At 33.1% G+C, this 24,663-nt stretch overlaps 1 protein-coding gene across 3 annotated transcripts; it reads right to left on the reverse strand.

The window, feature by feature from the left end:
• Nucleotides 1–166: 166 nt before the first annotated feature.
• Vglut (Vesicular glutamate transporter) lies at nucleotides 167–14,819 on the reverse strand. Of its 3 annotated transcripts, none has more exons than XM_071782156.1 (9): nucleotides 14,689–14,819; nucleotides 12,109–12,245; nucleotides 11,679–11,899; nucleotides 11,088–11,404; nucleotides 10,532–10,706; nucleotides 9,757–10,055; nucleotides 9,214–9,594; nucleotides 8,918–9,127; nucleotides 167–8,605 (listed from the first exon to the last, which is right to left on the reverse strand). In XM_071782156.1, the coding sequence occupies exons 2-9, from the start codon at nucleotides 12,180–12,182 to the stop codon at nucleotides 8,360–8,362; spliced, it is 1,923 nt and encodes a 640-aa protein (XP_071638257.1). In that variant the 5' UTR covers nucleotides 12,183–12,245; nucleotides 14,689–14,819; the 3' UTR covers nucleotides 167–8,359. The 3 variants fall into 3 exon arrangements, with proteins under 3 accessions (XP_071638257.1, XP_071638255.1, XP_071638256.1); XM_071782154.1 differs by having other exon boundaries at nucleotides 11,679–11,902; XM_071782155.1 differs by lacking the exon at nucleotides 14,689–14,819 and adding an exon at nucleotides 12,489–14,682 and having other exon boundaries at nucleotides 11,679–11,902.
• Between the last annotated feature and the right edge of the window lie 9,844 nt (nucleotides 14,820–24,663).

Genomic DNA, 24,663 nt, shown 5'->3' on the forward strand with positions numbered 1-24,663 from the left:
ACGCAGAGTATATACATATGTATCGAAAAATATAAAATAAATATATAAATAAATTTTACAATAATCGTTGCATTTATTATATACCTGTATTTCTAGCATTTAGAAATGGAATCTACTCTAGCAATTCTAGCAATTAGAATTTACTCAATGATCGAGAAGGAACGAGTTTTGAAAAGATCGGCTTACGATTTATTGTCAATAGCCGCCAGAGTATCTCTCATTTTTTAATTACATAATACACTGAAAATTACAATGTTACATACATATTTTACATGATAATTAACGTCGCAATAATCAGTAACAAACCAGATTGTATCGGCGTGTGTAACAATAATCTCTAATATGCAATGCGGCTACACGTATGGTATAGAGTAGAGGCTTACTAACGTAAACGATTAAAATATATTTTTCTTGTATTCGCATCGTCCCGCAAACATACCATCCTGCTTTGAAGATTATTCGAAACATTTCCGAAATATCTAATCATTTCCAATTATGAAAAGAACGAGATTTATTACAATAGATAAACGATGGATAAACATCGATGACAAACGTCAATAGTAGAGTCAATGTCTTTTTCGAACAAAATTAATTAATCTCTTTTTTTTCTCTAATTCACAATGAAAAGAAAACTGTGATGTTTCGTACAGTTTTATCTCTCTAAACAACTAACTTTGTTATGTATCATTTGCATAAATATTAATTAAAATCAATTGATATTTAATCAATTCTGTCAGGCGTTTCTTAAAATTAAAATTAGAAAAGGAAAGAATTGATTAAATTTCTGTTAACTTTAATTGATACTTACAAGGACCTGCTTCGGAGAATTCTGAACACGAAGACGTGAATCATGATCGTGTGCACACTATTACTAACGCCAAACTCGTGTTTACACAGCACGGAAGAGCAGATTCTTCTGATTCACACGTAATCCTAATTATAATATTCTTAACAAATCTGTATATCATGTATATATAACTAACATCGTATTATTGTCTGTTAAGTTTCAACGCAGTATTTCTCAACCAGCGAGACATACTGAAAAACGACAGTTGATATAAAATATGAAAAAGCAACTTTGCCTCACAATAATTAAATATTTAACGAAAGTAAAACTCTACCATTGAAAATCTGCCACTGCAAATACGGCATTTGTTGGCGCGTAAAATCCATTGAGAATCATAACAATTGAACGGAGAACTTTGTATAAATTGTTAGAAGTTATTATTCTCGTTATAACTCACTTTGTTTCCGTCCAATTGTAGGAATTTTATTACAATGCAATAATTCGGTAACAGCGTGAGAACTATTTTTCTGAAAGATCAAACATTGCGCGTGACACAAAACAGTCTCTTCGAATTATCACTGAAGCACATTAAATAACTACAAGTTTTGAATTCCACAAATAAAAAAGTGTTAACAATGAGAAAGAGTTAAATGCTAATCTACACTTGATCCTTGTTATATCAAGCCATCAAAAATTTAATATATAACACTCTTATCGATTAATATTTCCTGTTCTCGATGTGAAATTCTCGTCATAAAATATCCAACAAATAACATTAAGTAACAGAATATTTATTATGGACATCTCTTCTTCTTTTTCTTAACAACAATGTATGAAATAAATATTGAAACTTCACTAACTATATTCAGTTAAAATTTAAATAAAGAATTTAATACACAACTATTAATATTCTCGGTTATTGTTACTTTATGTATAAATTTCTTGAGAATTTCTCATCGTTTACAATATATCTAAAACTTTGCCTATTTATTGTACTTACAATATATTACTTTCATTCTTTCACAAACTTTTATCGTTATTGTCAATATAATAATTGATACACTTTTGTAAACAGGTTTAATCGAAATACGTAAATGAATATTATTTAATTACATTCCAGAGGATGTACAAATAGCGACGAATTATGAATGCCAGTGCATTGTACAGCATTGTACATATTACGTAAGATATATACATACACGTGGAGGTATAATTTTTGTGTGTGTGTGCGTGTGTGTGTGTGTAAGTATAGAGATGGTTCCATACCGTAAACTGTCGAATGTTCGTGCCCTCCTCCAGACTGATAAATATAATGTCTCACCTTTTTGTGATTATTATAAATTCCAGTCACAAAACTTGATACTTAATTTGATTTAATAACACAAAATCTTTCACAAATTATAATATTGCGTGTAAATGGTAATAAAATATTGAATATAGTATATTGTCTGCCTTATATATAATTATCCCCCCCAAAATATATTAAACATTGCTCAAGAAATCTAATCTCCTTTTCAGACTGAAAAATTCTATTACTTCCATACGAGTCACACATTATCCTTATCATTCTGAATCGGAGAAAGATATGATATGAAATTTACGGTATCTGCTATCTTTGCAACTCATTGTCAATACGTGTTATTTTAATCGTTTCACGAATGTCTACCTCATAAAGAATTGCTGATAACTATTGTATTATAATAGATTGTATCTGTATAATACAATCTGTCTTGCCTTAATTTGCGTATGTTTTTCGTGAAACGATAAAATGTTCAGCATATTCTTCACAAAAATATATGGAAACATTTTAATGCAGTACATTCTTGGATGACTCGTTATACTTTCATCACATTCTCGTGTGCTTTCCATTTCTATATTCCGTGGAGCACCCGAAAAAGCATACAGCTAATCGTTACAAAGTGGTACAGGGTGTGCCGAAAATAAAGCTATGCTAATCCATTTGACGTAAGCAACGATTTCGCAATAACAACGATCGTTTTCGCACAAGGTATATATCTCATATACATTATACATATTATTGAATTTGCCGAGTAGATTCTAGTTTGCATCTTGGCATCGGCCCACCCCGTGTTTCGTTTATTTATTGTCATAAGTTATTACTGAAGCTATACGTATATATGTATATATATATATGTAAGTATTAGTATCAGTATTATTGTTCGAACAGCATTAGAACTTATTTTAGGTTTTTTTTCGTAATAATTATGATTTATAAATATCTCAAGTCCAGAAACTCTTTTCCTGGTTTAGCGAATGAAGTCATGGATAACGTTAGGCCAGTCACTACTGCGATACATAATGATAAATATATGTTTATACACTTACTCTTAATGTAATATTATTTTTCACATACTATTATAGTCACGATATTAGAGCGAAGATATAAAATTCAAAAATTAAAGATATAAGAAAGAGAAATAAATAAATATAATATTACTGATAGGTGATAGATTAAAAGAAATAGGAAAAGTAAAAAGCAAAAGATACAAGTGGAAGAATAAAACAAACAATTAATGATTTAAATATTTCAATTAGTTTAAATACGATAAGTGTTCAAGAATATATATAGTTCATATAGTAAGATATGTAATTTCACAAAATTTCACAAAGTTGTAAATAAATAAAATTCTTTTTCAATTATAATTGTGAATGTTTGCATTTTATCTCTCTCGTTTCTTATATCTTCTTCTAATAGTATATCTTGTACAAAAAATAATAATATATTATTTCGTATGTGACCACGTTGAGAGAAAGTACCTTACTTTTTTATTTGTAAGTAAATTGCCGCTGCCGCGATGCCGCTTAGGTTTCAGATCCGCTCTTTTCCCAACATTAGTCTGACAACGAATCGTTTCTCTCGACACGGCAGTGACGCAGGCGGCACACACAACAGTTAGATGACAGTTATCGCGTGCATATCATTAATTTCAAGTGTGTTGCAAGTGTTTCCGACTTTCTATCATCGTGTGTCTTTTTTAAAATATAGCGCTCGCGGTCGATGCACCACGCGAAAAAAATGCGCGTTGCGGCAATGCGGCATCGTCATTAGATGTCATCATTAATACGAGCGTTCTAATCGTGACTGGTTATTATCCTATCCTGCATTGTCATTGATGTTACGAAGTGAGATTATTACCGTTGCGTATACGGGGGTGTTTGGTAATAGTCGCGTACACGCGGTGAACGGGGCGATGTTTCCTATCAAAACCTAAAGTGACTTTTTCCTTTTCCACATTTTTGTTGGACTAGAATTGGCTAGAATTGCTTTTTAATAATTCGTTTACTTGTTAATACTAGCTACTAGAATCTTGTTGATCTAAACACGTGTATAATGTCTATCGGAAATAGATACATTGCTCACATAAAAAATTTATTAAAACAAGAATTTATTTTATTATTAAAATTTGTTATAAATTTATATCTCTGAAGAGGACAATTCCCTTTATTTTAATTGTCCATATCTCAAAAGTTATTGATGGTATCTCAACATTTATCATAATTCTTATTCGATTATAATTATTAATAATTATTTATGTTATATATAAATATGTTACAAAAAAGTAAATCTGCTTTTTTTTAAAAAAAGATATTAAAACTCGTTCACCAGATGTACTAATTCTCAAACACCCCAATGCATGCATAATAATAAAATCGCGCAACTAGCAAACAAATAATTTAACTCTAAATCTGGTGCTTTGTTATAACATGTGCATCAGGCTTTCATTTAAGTATTATTGTCGCACAGTAAAGCGCCCGATAAAATTAATACCTTTAAGCGCGTCTTTATACCTTAACATTTTTAATAAGTAAATTGCATCAATCGAGCATTCTCAAATATATCGATCATCACACGTATTATTATCATTAATGCAATTATAATATACAGCCACATGCCTAACTAATATATATATATATATATATATATATATATATATATATATATATATATATATATATATATATATAAATTATTTATATTTATATTAATATAGAACGTAATAACAAATAATATACGACATATGTAATATACATATAATCTTATTTGTCGACGAAGAATGCGAGACGATAGTTGCCGATACAATATATGTCGATATATATGTATATATGGATTATATCGGTATCTATATTTTTAAAAAGGTCTCGCATAAATTGACTAATTTTGTGGATCTCCCTTGGCTATAACGGAAAATCTAAACTATTCGATTCATCGGCCCACACACGTACAGGGCGTTCAACGGTATTCAATGACGCTTGTATCACGACGTTGCCATTAGCTAAATATTGTGTCATATATTCTTATTTATATCCATATTAGATTAGTTTTATTACTGGACGACCGAATCGGTTAATTTCGGGTTCGTTTATTTTTATATTGTAAATATAAAATGATTTCTATTTGTGAAGATTAGAATTTCTAAATCTAAAGGCGATTGCACGTAACAAAGTTTTACTCATAATCGTAAAGCCGGAAGAAAATAGATCAATCACACTCGATTATTCTTCGAGCTCAGGAAGATTAATCGACTGTGATTGGTCTATTTTCTTACGGCCTTACGATTATGACTAAAACTTTGTTACGTGCAGTAGTCTTAATTCATGAATTAGATTCATGAAGATTAGAATAAAATACATCTTTCCATATATATGAAATCCTCGATAGAGCTCGCAAATGCGTGGCACAAATATTTCTGAATGAAAATTAAAATAAATTTTGCAATTGCAAATAACCTTTTTTCTTAATCAGTTTAAATTTATTTTTCAAGTATATTTATGTTTCGACATTTTTCTAAAGAAATATTATAGTTTCAATTTTTCAAAGAATATTGTTTTGTGCACTAATTACATTTGTTACTAATACTCTTTTCTATACCCAAGTATAAAAAATGAAACTAAGCGAAATTAACCAGTTCGAAAGTCTAATATTTTCAGTACCACTTGCCTGCAAAATCCGACGCAACATGTCGCATGCTTTTTACTTTGTTTCCTTGTATGTGTCCCGTTTTATCTTTAACCGCGCATGATGATGCGCGATCATGAACATATATATTTATATGTATACAATAAAAGATGCAAGCAGATTGCATATGTATATGTATATAATATACATCTGTATACGAAATACATTCAGACAATGTATAATATATACTGCTTTTTTCCCTAATTATATATCTCAATCTTATTTTGATCTCTGTATATTCACTTTCATGATTTGTCTACTTAATAACTATCATATTTTATAACAGTACTTTCATTTCGTTATCACTTTCTTACGAATACTTTCATACGTTTCAAGTTAAGCCGTTACGCGAATGTTTTGGATTTGTCTCGGATATTATGGAAATTTACGCAAAAATTTGCATTTAAAAAATTCGATTTGACGCGAACGAGAATGCGCCGATTTATGATTATTTCTTTTTGCTATCTTCTGAATAACTCGTACTTTGCTTCTAATAGATGTCAATGAAAAATTGATTAATAGCTGTCCTTGATCTTTCTTTTCTGTTTCTTTGCGATTTTTATATTCATTAACTTTACTTACATGACATCTATATAACATAGAGATATTTTTGCGAATATTTATAGGTATATTTCTTCGATGTCGAATTAATTCGTCCAGACTTCTGAATCTTTACTAGTGTACCACATTTGATCTTGTAACTCTTTTTTCTCAGTTTTATCCAATTTTCAAATTATAATATATACTATATATGTCAGAAGGTTTAAGAAATATTTAGAGAAATGAGTGTTTCAATTTAGATACATATCTAATAAATATTAAAAAATTTTCCGAATATCTACGCTGTATGAATAATATCATCGTTATCATGGATCGAATTGTACTATATCTGACTGTGCGTAAAGATGTCGCATGTCTTTGTGTGTAACTTCACTTTCGACAAACGATTTACGTCATTCGTTATATTGATTCGCGTAACTTTCCTCCTTTATTGCTATGTTTCTATTATTTCGCGTAAATAATTAAACACGTCACGTCACGGGGAATTGGGAATACCTAAAAGTTTCAGCGATTGAGCTATGTTGCGCGCACCGAGATCTCTCACGATTACCATTTTCTCAAACCTCACCGTTAATTATTGTCCACGGAGATAATTATTGTCTCGCGAAGGTTTGAATTATTGTCGTTTAGGACATATCTGGATCTCGTCGCTGATAAGTGGCATCTTGCGATACTTTTTTTTTATAGAAGAAATTAATATTGCCAATATTGAATGTGTATAATGTGATATATCCTAATATAAACATTTCAAAAACATTTATAAAGTTGAAGAATTTCTTAGGGCTATTGATTAAGTTTCTAATTGATTAAGCTTTCTTTTTATAAATTAAGAGAATATCCTTTTTTTAATATCCCAAATAGAGTTGAAACAGTCGATTGTTGTGTTGCAATTTTTGCAAATCTTGACTTAATAATACACTTCAGTCTCTAAATGTTTAAAAAATATAAGTTTAAACGCGGCTAATTATATATTATTATACATAAAATGCATTTTCAAGGTTTCTGCCGTTTCTGGTTTCTATGGTTTCGACTGTTTCTTTTTTACTTTCAAGAGTAAGAGTACACTCGAAGACAAATGAGGAATAGAGATAGAAAGTTTTCCCAGTTGAATTTTTTAAACCAGAAAAACGATCTTTAGACTCATTTTAGGCACGTTTGCAGCAAGTGACTTATTGTCGTTTTTTAAATAACGTAATGCATGTGCACCCACTTTCCATCATTTATCACACATTGCTGCAAGCAGCAATATGAATGCGCGTATCTGTGACAAAATAACATTAATAAATAGCGGTTCATCTGTCGATCGATCTCGCTAATTTAAAAAGCGTAGCGAGATTCCGCTTGTATTATAATTTTGACTTATTCGCGTGGCTATTCACAGCGCCATTCTCTGCACTCTTAGGTATTACGCTCAACAGAAAAATTGTATCTTCTTTCCTTCTTTTGATATTTACCGAGAATTTTAAACGTGAAAATACATTTAGAAATGTATTTTCAACATTTGGTCATCTGTATAGATTCATAAAATTCAAAATATGGTTGTTTTTTGAAATCTTATTTACATACGGCCTCAGACATGCCACAATTACACATATTCAATCAGTGATAAACTATTCTGTTAACATAAAGAACAATTTCTAATTTATTAAGTTATATGCAACGTATAATATTTTACGATTTTTTTTCGAAATTTTATAAAATTAAATTTAAAGATTAATTCAATATCATTTAGAATTAGATTAAATTGCCATTAATTTTTCTCAAAATTAAATTTTCTTTAAAGAAAAAAATAAATAATTTTAATGACTTTATCCTTTCAAGAGGAATAAAATTATTTGCGCAACTCAAATTTGATCTTTACTAGCCTCAATTCCGCGAGTTTTATTAATGAAGATGCGGCATGTCTGAAGAACCGGGATAGCATGGGATTGACAGCTAACGATAGTAACGATACGAATGATCTACAACCTCGGGAAAGCAGTCTGCTTTTCTCGTATCCAATTATTCTATCCAGTGATCGACCATTTTCAGTTTCACTGCTGATTCTGCACGATGTCATGCGTGTAGTCATCCGTTGCCGGTGGTTGTACGAAAGACGCGTTAACGTCCGTGGCGAATGGATTTGTTGAGTGAAATGGATTATTCCTGTTGGTCTCTGTCGAGCCGTAGTTTATCACGGGGCCTTTACTGTCCTGTCGGGCGTACAGATGATTTTCAGCTGGTGACTGCTCGTAAGTATTCCAGTCGTCAGTGACAGTTCCGTCCCGGGACGGTTGTTTCTGGAAAAAGATGGTTATTCTTTCAATCTCATTCTTATTGCAAAAAGATATAATAAAAATACACTTTTTTCATACGAATATATATAAGTTTTCAAATTTAAGTAGACTATTAGATATATCTTGCATTATATTCCGCCAATAATGTTTGTATTTAAAAATATAAAAGTATAACAATTTGCAAGTATATGTGTGTAACAATTTTGATGTTTATTTAAGGATTAAATGCGCGATGATTTGAACGCGATGATTCTGCGATAAAGCTGATTATCATGATATTTATGATAAATAATTATTAATAATTTGAGCACTTACTATGAATTCGGATTGCATAGTTCTCGGCGGAGGTGGAACGGGCGGTTTGGTCTGGCCGAATTCATCCATGGGATTCCAGCTCTTTTGTTCTTCCAAAGTGGGATCGGCCCAAGGTTGCAACTCACCGGAGCAGAAAATGCCATAGAACGTCACTCCGAAAATGTGTACACATGCAGCTATGATGAAAACATTCCGCCAGCTGTGTGGGTCCTGTACAGAATTTTTTAAATTTATACTAATCTTAACTTGTGCACTGTTAAATTCGTGATCGAAGAAGTATATACTCTTCGTCATACCTTTTTTTCCGTGATATTATCCACGAAGAAAGGAACCAACAGACCAGCGATGGTGCCAATCCCGTTAGACATGCCCATTAAGATACTGGCGTATCTTGGTGCGATGTCCAGATGATTGACATTGAAACCAGAGATGGCGAAACCACTGCACGCGACACCAATCGCGAGAGCGACCGTAGCAGCGGTTCCGTTCTTGGATGTCGTCGCATGGGCCACCACTAGGAAAAAGAGCGCTTCCATACCGAAACCACCACAGTTGAAAAGCTTCCTCACATTTGTCGTTGTCATGATACCACGTTTACGGAGGTGATCCGCCAGCAAACCGCCGCAAGGTACAATCATCGTCATCAGCAAGTGTGGAAGCGACCCAATGACTCCGGTCTGTCAAAATGTTGAGATAAAAAGTATTTTATACATTTTATACTTACATTTAGATCGTAAAGTAGCGTATCACTTTTAATTTTTATACAATAACGTGATATATATTAAAATAAAACGTTTTACTTATCATCGTTTTATCGAGAGATTATTAATATTATTTACCTCGACAAGCGGCATGCCAAAAGACTCGTGCATGAAACGTGGTTGGAAGAGTACCAGAAGATAAAAGTTCCACGATCTACAGAAATTAGCGACAATGATGGCGTATACGGGCATCGAGGTGAGAAACTTGCGCCAGGGAGTCGTCGCTAGTGTGGGCACAGGTGCTTGCTCTTGTCCTTGTCCTTGTCCGAGCGAATCCTCGATGTAACGTAACTCGCGAGCTGAGATACAGGGATGTTTCGACGGCTTTTCGAAGGTCAACCACAACCAGAAACCATACCAAATCAAACCGCAGACACCTACGATTCATCGTTAAAAATTGCATCTACTAACACAATATTTTCTTTTGTTAGTGTTGTTGTACGGAGTAAAGTAATTTTGCTGTCGTTGCTATTACATATTCCATGTGAAAGCAATTAAACTTTGTCGTTATAATCATTAGAACATAATTTTTTCATAAAATCTGTATTGACGATTATTGATAAGCAAATTTGTTCGGAGAAAAATGCGTTTGCTTCTAAAACAGACGAGCCTAATTCTAGCAATTGTATTTTGCTATTGCAACAAACAAGAATCGATTTATTGTTACTATAAAACAATAAGTATAGTAAAACAGTTTATTATGAATAAATAAATTTAGTAGATATTCTTAATAAAGCTCCCTGTGGCTGCTCGAAATATTATAGTAATTTATTGTTACAACAGAGCACAAAATATTCCTTTCTCTATATGTATATGTTTGAGATTGAGAACACGCGGCGGGAGATCTCTTTACCGTAGAAGTAAAACGATGCCGTCCAGCCAAACCAGGAACTCAGGTATCCAGAAAGCGGCATACCTATCACCATTGCGGCGTACGATCCACAAAATGCTAATGTGGCCAAACGCGATCTCTCTAGAGGCGGTGCCCAATATTTCCAAATACCATGACAGGCTGGATACGTAACACCCTAAAAAAAATAAAAATCGGTTATTATTGCAACCAAATGATTAGAATATTATGGATAAAGTAAAATTTCTTCGTATAACCTTTTACTTGTCCCATTGTCAGTAACGTCATTTAATCTCATAATTTTAATTTTATTAATTATTATATCTTATTTTAAGCTTAATTGCAACAAAGCAGTTTTTGTTTAATTAAACAAAGTTCAACATATTAACTGGAGAATAAAGTTTCAAGCTAGACATATTGTCAGCTAGATATATTATAGCTGAGAGAATTGTGTATAAAAAAAAATAAATTCTTCATGGATGAATATTTTTTACACATATACATATAAATATTCAAACTTTATCCCTTATTTTTGTTCAATTTTTCATTAAGTACTTACCTCAACCAGTCCTTTCAACACTTGCACACCCATGTCAACGATAGGGTCTACCTTTAGCGCACCGGGTACCAGCAAATTCAAAAAGGAAGATATCGCGATGGCTGTGCCGAATATCTTGTTAGCAGGGTATAATGACGCGAAGAAACCACCGGGTACTTGCGTTACGAGGTAACCCCAGAAGAATGACGAATCAAGGGCGCTTTCCATGCCGACCGTCCAGTTGAACTTGACAGTGTTATTTTCGCCTTCCGTACTGTTTTTCATGACGAGCTTGGCCATGCCCATGTTACATCTCATACCGAACGAAATAATGAATCCTAAAAGAATATTAATTAGATTAGTTAAAACAATAAAATATATATATAAATTTTACCTTTATTTATATATTATATGATAATATAATATTTTCTTCTATTTCGCAAAATCATGGTGAAAGATTATCTACAGTTATACTTATTTTAAAAAGTTTAAATTTGTTATAAAAGATATACATTTTTTTTATAGTAATAGGATATGAAATAGAATAGCAAACAATTGACATAAAGTTGGAATAATCTGAAAATTGTCTTCTAATTTATTATCCATTCTTACCTATACAAGCTAGCGTTGCAATGGTGTATCTCTTGGAAAGACATGGACATTCTGGCATGCAATAAGTATCGATATGCCGCAATGGTGGTCTCTCTGGCTCCGGAAGTGACTCGAATGAAGGCTGCGTGCTGTATCCTCTTTCATCCTCAAATCCCTTGTTGTCTTTGCTATTCTCGCACGAAGCTTCGAACTCTTCGTAACCGCCGGTATTTTTTCTGAATCTACTACAGAGAGAGTTGGTGTCCTTTAAATAAATTATCTTCTCACATTCGAATAGTAAATTTTTCAACTACTTCAACTTTCATCACTCTCTTGAAATAATCAGTTTCTTTAATTAAAGTCACATTCATGACACAATGATACAAACAAAAAAATATTTATAGTTTTATAAATATTAAATACGTTATTATAAATGTATGCAATATGTTACCCGGATAATTTCTGTGACGCTTTCGTCTTGAAGGAGTCGAAGGCTACGAGACCCGCCGCTGCAAATCTGGACATTTTTCAATTATTGGGGTTGCTTCGTGATTTTATACTATCGCCCGTGGTGTTATTTGGCAGCCCCTATAGTGTAATAATAACAAATCTAATACAATTAAGCTATTTTATATGAAAACCAGAGTATATAAAATATATATAACAAGTTCATATATTACATAATAATTTTCCAAATAAAACATGTTAAACGCAATCGTGAAGCAGAAGATAATTTAAATGTTAATATTAAACATACATTTTTAAAGATATTTTCTAAAATTAATATTGGAATTAAAAATTTTATAAGTAATTTATACGTTTTTAATATACATTTAGAAATAGCTATCGTTTTGCTGCTGCATTTCGGCCATTTACAGCTTCTTTCAGAAAGATCTGCTATGTCTATGTAGAATATATAGAGTCTACAGAACGGGCACAGGGGGAATCCGGGTAGGAGTGTTTATTTGGAGTGGTAGTCTCTCCACCCCTAATCCCCGAACTCTCGAGGGAGCATCTTCGGAGGGTAGAAAACTGTGAGAAGAAACGTTTCACCGATCGTGCACTCAGGTCATATTTTTTACTTAAAGTTTGTCGGAGACGCATCTGGGTTAAACCAGAAAATTTTAATTGAATTTATTCTTAATTAAGATACAGTGTGTGTGTGTGTGTGTGTGAAGGAAGGTATAATAAACGTGGATTTTAGCGAATTGACTTGTACTTTAAATTACAAAATTAGCATTAAATTAAATTAGTTGCAAGATGTTTTAAATTTTCATACGTAAACTTTGAATATACAATTATTTAAGTGCTTAGGGCTAGAAATAGTTTTCGTATTTTTCATAAAGTGCAAATAAACTTTATTATATTTGCAAATAGTATCACACACACACACACACACACACACATTGCATAAATCTTATTTTAACTTTTGTACTTAACACTTCAATATATTTTTTTATTTAAATTATAGTTTCTCACTAGCTTACATTGAAAATTAAGTATTCTTTTCGCGCTCGCGTTGTTTTGTATTGTATTTTCACTGTACAACTGTAATAGTCTCGTCGTAGAGATTATAATCTTCGTCATTGCATGATGGAGCGTGCAGCCTGCAAAAATCGTTACGGGGGTGCTGCGCCGATCGTAAAGAGGCGCATCGGAGGACAATGGCTCTCGGATATTAAAATGGCACGTGACAGATAAAAGGCACCAAAATGCACAGTACGTGTTAACGAATTAGGGTGGAATGATGAGTATATGGGACACGCTGACTCAACTTAATGGACATTGAGCGACATTCGGCACTCTCATGCTCTACGTCGTGACTTCGCGCCCCGTTTATTTTTTGCTATTAATATCTATATATGTATAATGATATGTTCGAGAAATGTAAAATATGAATTTAGATAATATTTTAACAGACACATTGTTTGTTGAAAAAAAAAAGAATTAATATACAATTTCTTTAATGACAAGAATCATTAAATCAAAATTGTATGAATGACGACAGAATATATTTTACACGCTTAACAGTGCAATTAATATTCTCTGATATTGTGTTTCTTTTTCTGAAACATAAAGAACAAAGTGATAAAATAAAGTAATAAAATAAATGACATTGGGAACATACAATAAGAAAAATATACTCATTTTCATGAATAAATAATAAAGGACGTTAACAGAGGAAGAATCTGGCGCGATATATTCAAAGAGAATTTTAATTAAAATAGAAACTCAATTTACAGCTAATCAATGTAAGAATGGAGCAAACGAGCGCCGACATCTCAGAGCCTTGGGCACTCGTGCAAACCAAGTCTAAATGAATTCATTATGAGAGTATAGAAAGCATTAGAAGTATTATAATATCGACGGCCAGACCAATTATCGCACTGCAGATTTCACATATCTAAAGATCACAATTGGCACTATTGGAATGCTTCGCTGACTGCTCTAATAAGCTCACAAAAGAGAACGCAAAAATTAGATATTTTCCGTGTACTACTTGAATCGCTCTAGAAATTCACAAACAAAATCACCACTTTACGATTTATCGTTAGTGCCGAATTTCTGAAATGAGAGATTTCCAGCTGGAGCAAACGCAATCAGTAGAAAATGACCGAACGGGAAATAAATGATTTTGTCACCACTTTTCTTGATTCTATTTAATCACAGTATTTCATAGAATCTTTTCCTTGATTCCAATCCAATCTAGAAATTTGTGGATAAGAATTAAATTTAAGAGATTTAAATGCAAATCTTTACTTTTGACATTAAATGAGAGAGAGTAACATTATCACTTCACTAATATCGAAATCTCACAATTGTCTTCATCACTAGTAAATGATCTCATCACCATTTAGTAGAGATTTCCAAATTTTGTTCTGTCCCGCAAAGACACAGGGTTGCACAAAAGGATTATCTCCGATTTCGTTTGCAAGCAAAATGGAGTAATAATTCGATATTGTTTATACTTAAACGAAACTTAAACAAACGGCGAATATCGGAAACAATTAAGAAAATTCGCGGGACTCACCAATAATTAAGTCCAGATACAATTACGAGCGGAGTGGGTAACGGTAGCGCGGGGTACGCGACGGAGAACGTCGTCGACGTCGCCTGACGTCGTCGTCGTCGTCGTCGTCGACGGCGGCGGCGGCGGCGGCGGCGGCGGCAACGAAGTTGACTTCTGGCCACGGCGTCAGCGCGTCTCGACGCAGCGATGCGATTGGATCGTCGGGAACGACGCATCGATATCACTAGCCAATCACCAGCGGTCACAACCCCCTTTAGATCGACTCCAGGCGGAGCTTCCTGTGCACCCCGGCCGAAAATTTTGCAACAACAAAACGGCACGCATGGAAAAAAAGTAACGGCATTAAGGTTGATTTATTAACCGGATAACATACGCATTATCGGTATGTTGAGATTTCGCTGCGTTATTTAGGCAGTCGCGCAATTCAACTCTCTGAGAAACTGACAACCGAGTAGAGCGATTAGTCGGGTCTATTTTTCTAATAGATTTTTTAATACGGGAAGATGAGAACAAGTTCTTATACAGTTATCACATTTTTATTATCAATAAATTTTGTTAATTATTTTAAAAACTCAAGGCATGTTTACTCAAGGAATTTTTTCAAGTTTAGAAAATTATAAAGATAATATTTAAACCTAACTGTATTAAAATTAACATTCTGAAAATCTATATATATTTTATTACAATCTTAGATTCTTTGATCAGTATAGATTCAAGTTTGTCGTTATTAAATTTTCGAGTTACAAACGATTAAAGATAATTTTTTCATCAATTAAATATTTGAGATACAATTATGTATATAATAAAATTTGAGTTTTTACAATATACTCCATATTCTGTATTTGATTCATTGTGTCATCCCAAATCATCATGCAAATAAATCTTTAGAATTTAAAATAGCGATAATTCTCCGTTAAAGTCAATAATCATATCTTAATAGATTGAGATAAATGACGGGAACTTTCCAAATTTTGCCTGCGTAAACATTGACTTTAGATCTGTTTAAGTACCTAAAATTGAGATAAGTGGTTTCGCGATATCTAAAATTTCAGTTTTCTTTAATAAAATTTTCTAGGATGTGAATGCCAAGGATTAAAAAATGATTATATCGAAAAATCCATCTTTAGATTCGGTAGCCAGCTTGCATTGTTACAAACAAAGAGCGATCGGGGGGTAGACACCCTTTCCGGTGGTTGCCAGGAAATATCGATCTGCCTGGAGGGATGGATGCTGCTGTTCTCAATGGTTCGTACAATACTTTATCTTCTCTTCGAAGTCGGACGCCCTAAATAACTCGGATTTCACTATCATCCTGACGTGCCAACGAACGCCTGCGGGAATACAGCTTAATCCATAAAGGGGAATTGATTTGCCAACAAGCTCTCTTTCTCCCTCTCGTACAGGTTATTCTAACAAAAAAAATTAATGCTTTTGTATCTCTTTATGCGATAAGAACATCCAAGTCAATTTTTATTTACAGCTTCTAGCTTCTATAAGTGAGTGAGTGAGTGAGTGAGTGAGTGAGTGAGTGAGTGAGAGAGAGAGAGAAAGAAAGGCATTTAATCTAGTCTTATCTTATTTCATTCAATCTTTTGTAAAATTTACAAAATAATCGCAATGATACAAAATAATCTTTATTTAAGCTCTTGAATAATGTATTTGTGTGCCATACGTGCCAGGATTATCACCTTTAAGATATAAGTCATACAAAATAGTTTTGTTATAAAGTCAACACTGGATAGTTTTTGATATTTTGTAATCATTACATAATATTTTTATTTTAGCGTATACATTAGTGCATTTTAAGTACACTTAATATTTCAAACAACTATTATTATTATTTCCGATTTTTATAAAAAGAAATTCATAGAAAGGGACGTGAAACAAACGGAATTTTAATAACTTTAACGTTGGCTAAAGTATATGCTATCAACATTGAATATATCATTACGCGACATATTAACGATATTATTTCATCGATGAGAGATTATCAACATTACAATCAATCAAACTCTCTCACAAATCGCTATCAAGTACCGATGCCGTGCTAATTTCATAAATGTCGTCTGGTCGTAATGTTTTCATCAACGAACGTTTGACACTCTTGCAAAGTTCCACGTATCTCAACAATCTCAACTTGAAGTCTAGGTCGAGATCATCCATATAATCGTTATAGGCATCGGTTAAAATCGAAAAGATATGTTTCTTGCGTAGACTATCATTGGATTGTAGACTATCATCGGAACGATCGGACACATCTTTCTCATATATTTGTCGATTCTTCCTTGTAGATCCAAATCTCTTTACATTTCTTACTTGCGATATACTATTAAATTGTTGATGTACATTTCTGGCATTTCCTCTCCAAGAGTGTGATAATGATGTTTTTAAAGATTCATTACTACCGACATATACACCTCGATATTTGTTTTTGTTCCCATATTGTCCATATTCATGCCGTACTTGTTCATTTTCAAGTTGGTCTTGATTATGCACTCTCTCACAAATGCGCTTATTATCACATATCTCTTTTTGCCGTTTACACGTGAAAGATACTTTGGTCGATTGTGAAGAAATCGTTATACTTGTTCCAGAATGTTTCAAGTCGCATCGATGGGAGTTTCTATTGTAGTTTATAACGTTTCTAATTTTTTTCTTTCTATCATATCGATTGTTTTTATTTAATTGCTGCTTTTCCATATCTTCGGTTGTAGAAGTTAGCAAATCATAAGACCATGGAGAAGTTTTGATCGAGCGAAAGCTTAACAAAGCCTTACTACCATCAGTCAATTTATGGTCGCGAAACTCTATATTTTCTGCACTTCTTCTTTTTCTCTTTGTTCTACGAATTGATAAAATCACATTCGAAGATTCGCGAGAAGATATGGTATAGCCTTGTCCACAACAGTCACAAGTCGAGCATGAAGTTATGCTGTAACCCTATAGAAAATAGGTAAATTGAAAAAAACCCATTTTGAAAATTATAAATGAGGAACCTAGATAGATTTTTAATTTTCGAAGCCGGTAATGGAAACAATTAAACAATCTTAAACTCAAATATTAAGAAAGCTAAAGAAACTAAAAGAATTAAATTTTCAATGTTATAATATTTAATTAAAATACATTAACAGGAAGTATACCTGTCTCATACGTTTGCCATTTGTTTTCTTCCATCTAGTATCTTCAGAAGATTCTTCATTTCTCCAAAAAGTTTTGGTTATTTTTTTGTTATTATTTATTTTATTGTTAAACAATATCCTTCTTAGCTTTGCGCGAATCATACGCTTTATTCTGTCGACAGACTTGTCGACGGAATTGCGAAACTTTGTCATCGCGAGTATCGTTTGTGGTCGCTTTTCCGTAGAATAATCATTTAGATATCTGCGAGACGTTGTCCTGTGTTTGATCGTTGTCGAAGTTACGTTACGAATATCGTTCCGTGACTTTACGTATCCGCGTCCGCGAAGCTTCGACAGTTTTTTCGATTTATTAGATTTTTGGAATTCATCTTGTTTATTGTTCATCGTGAATTCACTTGTCGTTACGAACGACCGATAGTATAGCGATGCATTGGATGTCGCACACGTCGAGTGATTTCCCACGCGTAGACATTCTCTCTCTCCTGTCGAGATACCGGAACTTCTTGAGTTTTCGTTGGATCGGAATCTTTCCTTCGATGTGGAAAATCTTTTCGGCGATGTAATAAAATTTTGCGCTCCATCTTTCACATAGAAAATTTTCTTATTTGTATTAAGAAGAACTTTATTTTCTTTCTTAGAAATAATTAAAGCATGAGTAGAAAGATTAGCTATTTCATTGCATTTATCGCTTGTTTCAGTGGATATATTTTTATCATCGTCAGATGTCAACCAAACTGTTCGTGAATAACATGTATCCACATTGATTCCTTCCGATAATATCATTGATCTAGATCTAGGCTCTTGAACGGAAATCGTTAACAAATTGTTGTTTCTAGGTGATGTCTGTACCGTCTCGGAACAGCTCGTACTTGGAGCTTTCACTGCATCAAAATTACCCTGAGATGTTTCAAAAGCATAAACAATATTTTCTTTAGAAATATCATCAATGACTGTGATGTCTATAAAATTATCGGGTTGACAAAAACACGAGTTACATCCAATTTCCACTTTTGTCGAATTTAATGACTTATCATTTTCTTGCGTATCAAAGCGTTCATCGATCGCATCAATATTATTGTTTGAGAAATGATTATAATTTAATTCTACTAATTGTTTGTCATACTCGGAATTTTGTGCGAATGACGTAATACTGGTGCACGTGTTAATATTACAAACTTCATTTTCTAGATTCGATTTGTTATTCGATGAACAAATCCAATTGTGTTCGTTGGTGTCTGTAGTCTGTGAAAAACTGTCCAAATCTTTGTTACTAAAAATGTTTTCTATTTCATCGTTTGTTTCGATAAAGTTTTCACGCGATAAACACATGCAATTTCCATTGTTTACTAATTGTACGGACGTGTCAGTCTTTGTAATAGAATTACTCGACTCGAGAATTCGTTTTTTACATTTTTCCACATCGTCCTCACAATTGATTTCTGTTGAACTCAAAACTTTATAATATTCTCCATTTCTTTCTTCAGAATTATCAACGCACAACGTCATGTTAGATATGTCTTCGATAATATCTTTGCAAGAATTATTACAAGAGGAGTTCGCAAGGTTTTGAACATATTTCGAAACATTTTCAGTAATGGATGTAATCTTTTTCTCATTGTTATTTTCTGTCTCGTTTTGCAACATATCTATCGCCATTTCATCTTTTATGAAGCTTTGATCCAATTGTGAACAGCGTGTGTCAAACTTTTCAGTTTCATCATCGACACGCTTAAGTGTATCATTAAAATTCACACCATTGTCTTCATATTGATCAAAACATTTGGATTCGTTAATTTCAGTACTTGAATTTGAATTTGCTTTAGAGGACAAAATAGAGTAATCTTGTTGAATCGTACTTTTGCGGACATTCTGACAAATCGGTACTCTCGCGACAAAGAAACATTTTTTGATATTGCTAGCTTTTAACTTGAAACTAATATATCCAGGATATATTTCACAATTGAGACATAACATTTTTATCAGCTTCATATTTAATTTTTCGAGAACGCTGTTGAGACACGAGCAAACATTGTATATGCTGCTTTCGAACTTTTGTTTTATCACTATCAAGCAAGATTCGGTTAAGGATGGATCAGCTTCGAAAATTCGTTCAACTAAATTGCTCGGTTTGCAAGGCAAAGGTAAGCGAGTGACATTAAAGCTCGAAAATGTCGGACATTTATAGTCTTCTAGATATAGCTTATGAACAATTATCTTTAATTTCAAACCGTTCCGTATCTTTTTTAATTTAGTATTGCAAGGTTGCTCATTAAAAAATCTATTTATTTTATTAATGCTATTATTTTGCGATCCAGTTGCAACACATGTAGAATAATGATTCGAAGTATCTTCTCTTCGTTGAAGAAAATTTTGATTTCGATCAAGTTTCCGTCGATGTTCTCGATATTTTGACGTTGTTGGTCGCTCAGTACTTCTGTCATAAACGTTTTTTGTTAATTTTGGTAAAGGCTTGACTGCCTTTTTATACTTGATTGATCCTTGTGAATTGCAGGGTACCGGGTTAAAGCCCCTATTGAATAGAATTAGACATAATTTTATTTCATCTAAACCGATAAAGAACTAAAGCATCCGCGATAAACATTTAATAAAGAAATTATAATCTTTCATCAAAGCTAGGACTTGTCAGTTAAATAAATGATCATTCAATCGCCGATACTTGGCATATTCTGTTTTAAATTTTTGGTAAAAAATCTCTCTCAACAACGTAACATACGTGAAGCAATTGCAATCCAGCAAAAAGTCCCGTTCATTGACAAAATTCCACACGTTGAAGCTTCTTAAAATATTGTCCTCGATGCCCAACGTGTCTAGCTCGCAACAAACTTTATTCAATCTATGATGCACAATGACAGAATCCAAAAAGCAGGTGATCAGATTGTCATTTATCATGCGTTTAATGATATTTCTCATCATTTCTTCCATCGTACCGACATCATATTCGGCGACTCTGTTCAGAGGATCCTTCCACATAACTATTATGTCGATGAATTTCTTGAAACATGGAAACTGCTTAGCCCATCGAGAATTTGTGCTATACACGAACTCTTCCAACAAAGAACGGACTCTGTATTCCAGACTAGGCACAAAGAATGCTCGAATCTTGTCGAGATAGGAGCTATATTTCTCTAGATCGAATACTATGTCTTGGCTCGCACAATCACATAGATTTGTCTAAAATATATGACGGGACATTATGAAGAAGATAGCTATATTTTTTGCAATGTAAAAAGAAAATTGTATTACTTATTTTATATGTTTATGTAGCAAGCATCAAATTTCTTAAAATATTTACGTACAGATAAAATATTACATTTTATATTTTGCTGTACCTATTAACTATTTAGTAAGTATAAATTAAATAATTTAAGTGATAAAGAAATGTACATAACATTTCTTTTATTACCGATAATGCCTGCTCATTGCTAAATGACGTGTACAATTGATTCTCTGTCATGATAAAATTAATTAAAAAGAAAAGGAAAAAGAGAAAATAAACAAAAAAGCACGATTAAAATGTATGTAAAAATTATGTAACAATTTTGTGCGTATGAAACGATCTATGTATTAGTCTTTGAATAAACATTCATGATATTTAACAACGTATTACATACAACCTAGAATTGCACGTCATTACTACTTTTCTCCTTGAAGATGGGTTCAATAAAGACTAAATCAATTAATTAAATGGTTTTCCTATATTCATGGTTTTACATTTATGAAAATATGACTGACGTTCTTTCTTGCGTAATAAGCGGGGGAGGTATTTCATATTTATTAATACCATGCAATGATACCGGCTTGTAAATACGCTTAGATGTGCAATTATACTGGCGCTACGGGCATTACGGGCAACGCAATTATACGAGACAATTTATTGTGTTCTGTTATACTGCTTTCAGTTAAACTACCTAACGTCATTACCTCATGCCATTGCGATGCCAAAATGCAGGACTTGCTAGATATGCTAATGCGCTAAGCATTAAGAGCGACAAGCATACCTATATGTGAAATATTCCCCTAATATTTTAGGAGAGATGCATAAAGAGCAAAAAGAAATTACGCAAAAATGTATCGAATTAATTTATTCTTTAATTGAAATGTTACAGATCAACTGTAACTTTCTAAAACAGTTAGAAGATCTGATTTTTGATTGAAAAATGAAAAGATATTGTAAAGTCTGGAAATGTTCGCCTTACGTCAACAAGCGGGAAAGACCAATAGAAATATATATCTCGGAAAAAATTAAATTGACTCTTGAAGCTATAAAGTCCCTTTTCTTTTTTGTATGAATAATTACAAAGTTATTCAAAGTATATATCTTGACGCGCGAGCATGCTTTTTGATAAAAAGAAAACTAGACATTATCTTCAGCTATATGCAAAAGCATATAAGTATTCTTTGCCAAAAATGCGCCTATATTAACGCCTTGTCGTCAGCCTTCGCGTATAATAAAAAAAAAGGTAATTTGTACTTTTGCACTTTGCACGCAAGCTGAAACCAACACATGTGTAATATATGTAACAAATATAAGTAGTAGGGTACCTACTACCTACGTCATGCGTGATACCGCAGCAACGTAACGTACGGGGGTGCAGGATATCGTGCCGTGACGAGCAGCGAAATACAAAAAGCTCTCGTCTAAGGGGGAGATCGAGATCACGAGGAGATGGTGAACGTGTGTGATGAAGAGAGGGTCGTACGAAATTCTGCGGAATAGTGCGAGACAGCCATAACCCATTCACGTAGTGGCTCTCCACGGGGATCAATACTTGTGACGCCGAGACACAGAGCGTAACAGCCCCACGCTGACTACGCACGCAGCATACGGAGCATACCGCCCCTATCGCCGAGACCGAAGAATCCTGAGATCTCCCGGAACGTTTATCTCTTCCAGGGCTCTCGGACCGGTAAGACTGGTATATCCAATTTTGTTAATTGGTATAATAGAACTTAATTATTAACACAATATTTAATCGTTAATATAATATTTATATATAATCAATCTTTTTATTCCTTTATTTATTTATTTATGTATATAAGAATAGTATCATTTTTATCTATATGGTATAAACAACTTAATACAACCGATGATTTACGTGATTATAAGCAATCAGACGTTTAAAGTGCCTACATCTTTATATTAGCTTAATTGACATTGACTCTATTAACAATTGTGACAACGATATGTAATAGATATTAATACAATATAATATTTTTTTATAATTGCAATTGGCGTAAGCTCTTTTCTCAAAGCATGATTTGTATATGTTCTTTTTCCTTTCATAATTTCGATTAGGATTAAAATCCTAGTTATTTATAAAATTAGCGTAAATGTAACAGTAAAGATGCAGACAAATAGATGTGACGCTGTATTCGCTGATCGATTCGAGATCATGTATGTAAAACTGCATTAATTGCATTGATTTGCTATCGGCTATCGCAGTTATCGTAAATAAATATCTTTGTATCCTATAGCTACAGCAATAAGTAAAGCAATATCGGAGTATATCCGGAAATCTAAACATCGCGCAATATCTCTGTATCCAAAGAACATCAAAGCATATCTACTGGATGTTAAGTATATGTGAATAGCAAGAGCTCCATCATTGATCGACCGCGCGTCGATCAATATTAAGCGTGAAATATCGTGCCAACGATAAGTATGGTTGGTCGTTTCGCACGATTCTGTTTTCGGTTACGTTATCAATTTTATGATGCGTATATACGTACAGAGCGTTATATCACGCGTAAGAAAATAAATGCAATTTTATCTGTCAGTGGAGGATAAGCATTCTCTGGAATGGCTTACGTTGAATGAATGCTGTTTAATGCCAATGTAATCCAGTTTACGCAAAGGAATCTTCGGCATCGGAAGCCGACTAGGACACGAGAACTTTTATTCGACCGGGGGTTGCGAGACAAGCCGCAAGCTGGCCGGATGCTGCGCTGGAAAATCACTATACGAGCTTCAAGAATGTTCTGATACTCCTTCCCTTGGGACATGTCGAACAAATTGCCGCAGTATATTTGCCCCTCATCGCGCTAATACATAAATAATATCATATTATATATATGTATAAGTTTGAATTGAAGAAACATTCAATGACAAAAAAATTCTACTATCGAAAATTTTGGGAGAATTGACAATAACTGATCTTGCTTTTAATTAATTATTAAATGAATACATACAGATAATGAGAATTAAACAGTGCTTCTCATGCAGATTAAAAGCATTCGCACATTCCATTTTTCAAATAATTTTGTATAGAAAAGACACATGTTCTTTTTCAAACAATAAAGATCAATAAAATAGAGATTAACTCTATATTTTCTTGCGTAGATTTCCAAGCAAGATTAGAGTGCGATATAGCGCAAATATTTTTTTATTTACTATAAAATGAGGGTAAAAGATATTTAGTGATCTTGGTCTTTTATAGCTAATTAAGGAATAGTAATATTATTGAAATTCTGAAATGATATTACACGAAGCAGTTTAAAAATATTGTGGGTCATTAACGTGATAAATATAATTAATCTTAGCGTGGTGAGATAAAGGCGGAACGAGAATTTGATTCTGCAAATTGAGTTGCTAGAACGCATTGTGCGACAACAACTAATGGACGTTTATATGCGACCGTAACAAGGGGGAAGAATCTTTTGATCTCTCATCCCTACGCCGCTACACTTTCTATTTTAACCCTCCTGTAACTGGTACGTTTAATGAAAGTGCCGGCCTGACAAACAACCGCCACTATGCTTTTTCATCAAGCCTTTATCAAATTCGGAATTTTAATTTCCCCATCAATTTTATGCG

The sequence above is a fragment of the Temnothorax longispinosus genome, chromosome 6 (genome assembly GCF_030848805.1).
Source record: "Temnothorax longispinosus isolate EJ_2023e chromosome 6, Tlon_JGU_v1, whole genome shotgun sequence".
NCBI lineage: Eukaryota > Metazoa > Arthropoda > Insecta > Hymenoptera > Formicidae > Temnothorax > Temnothorax longispinosus.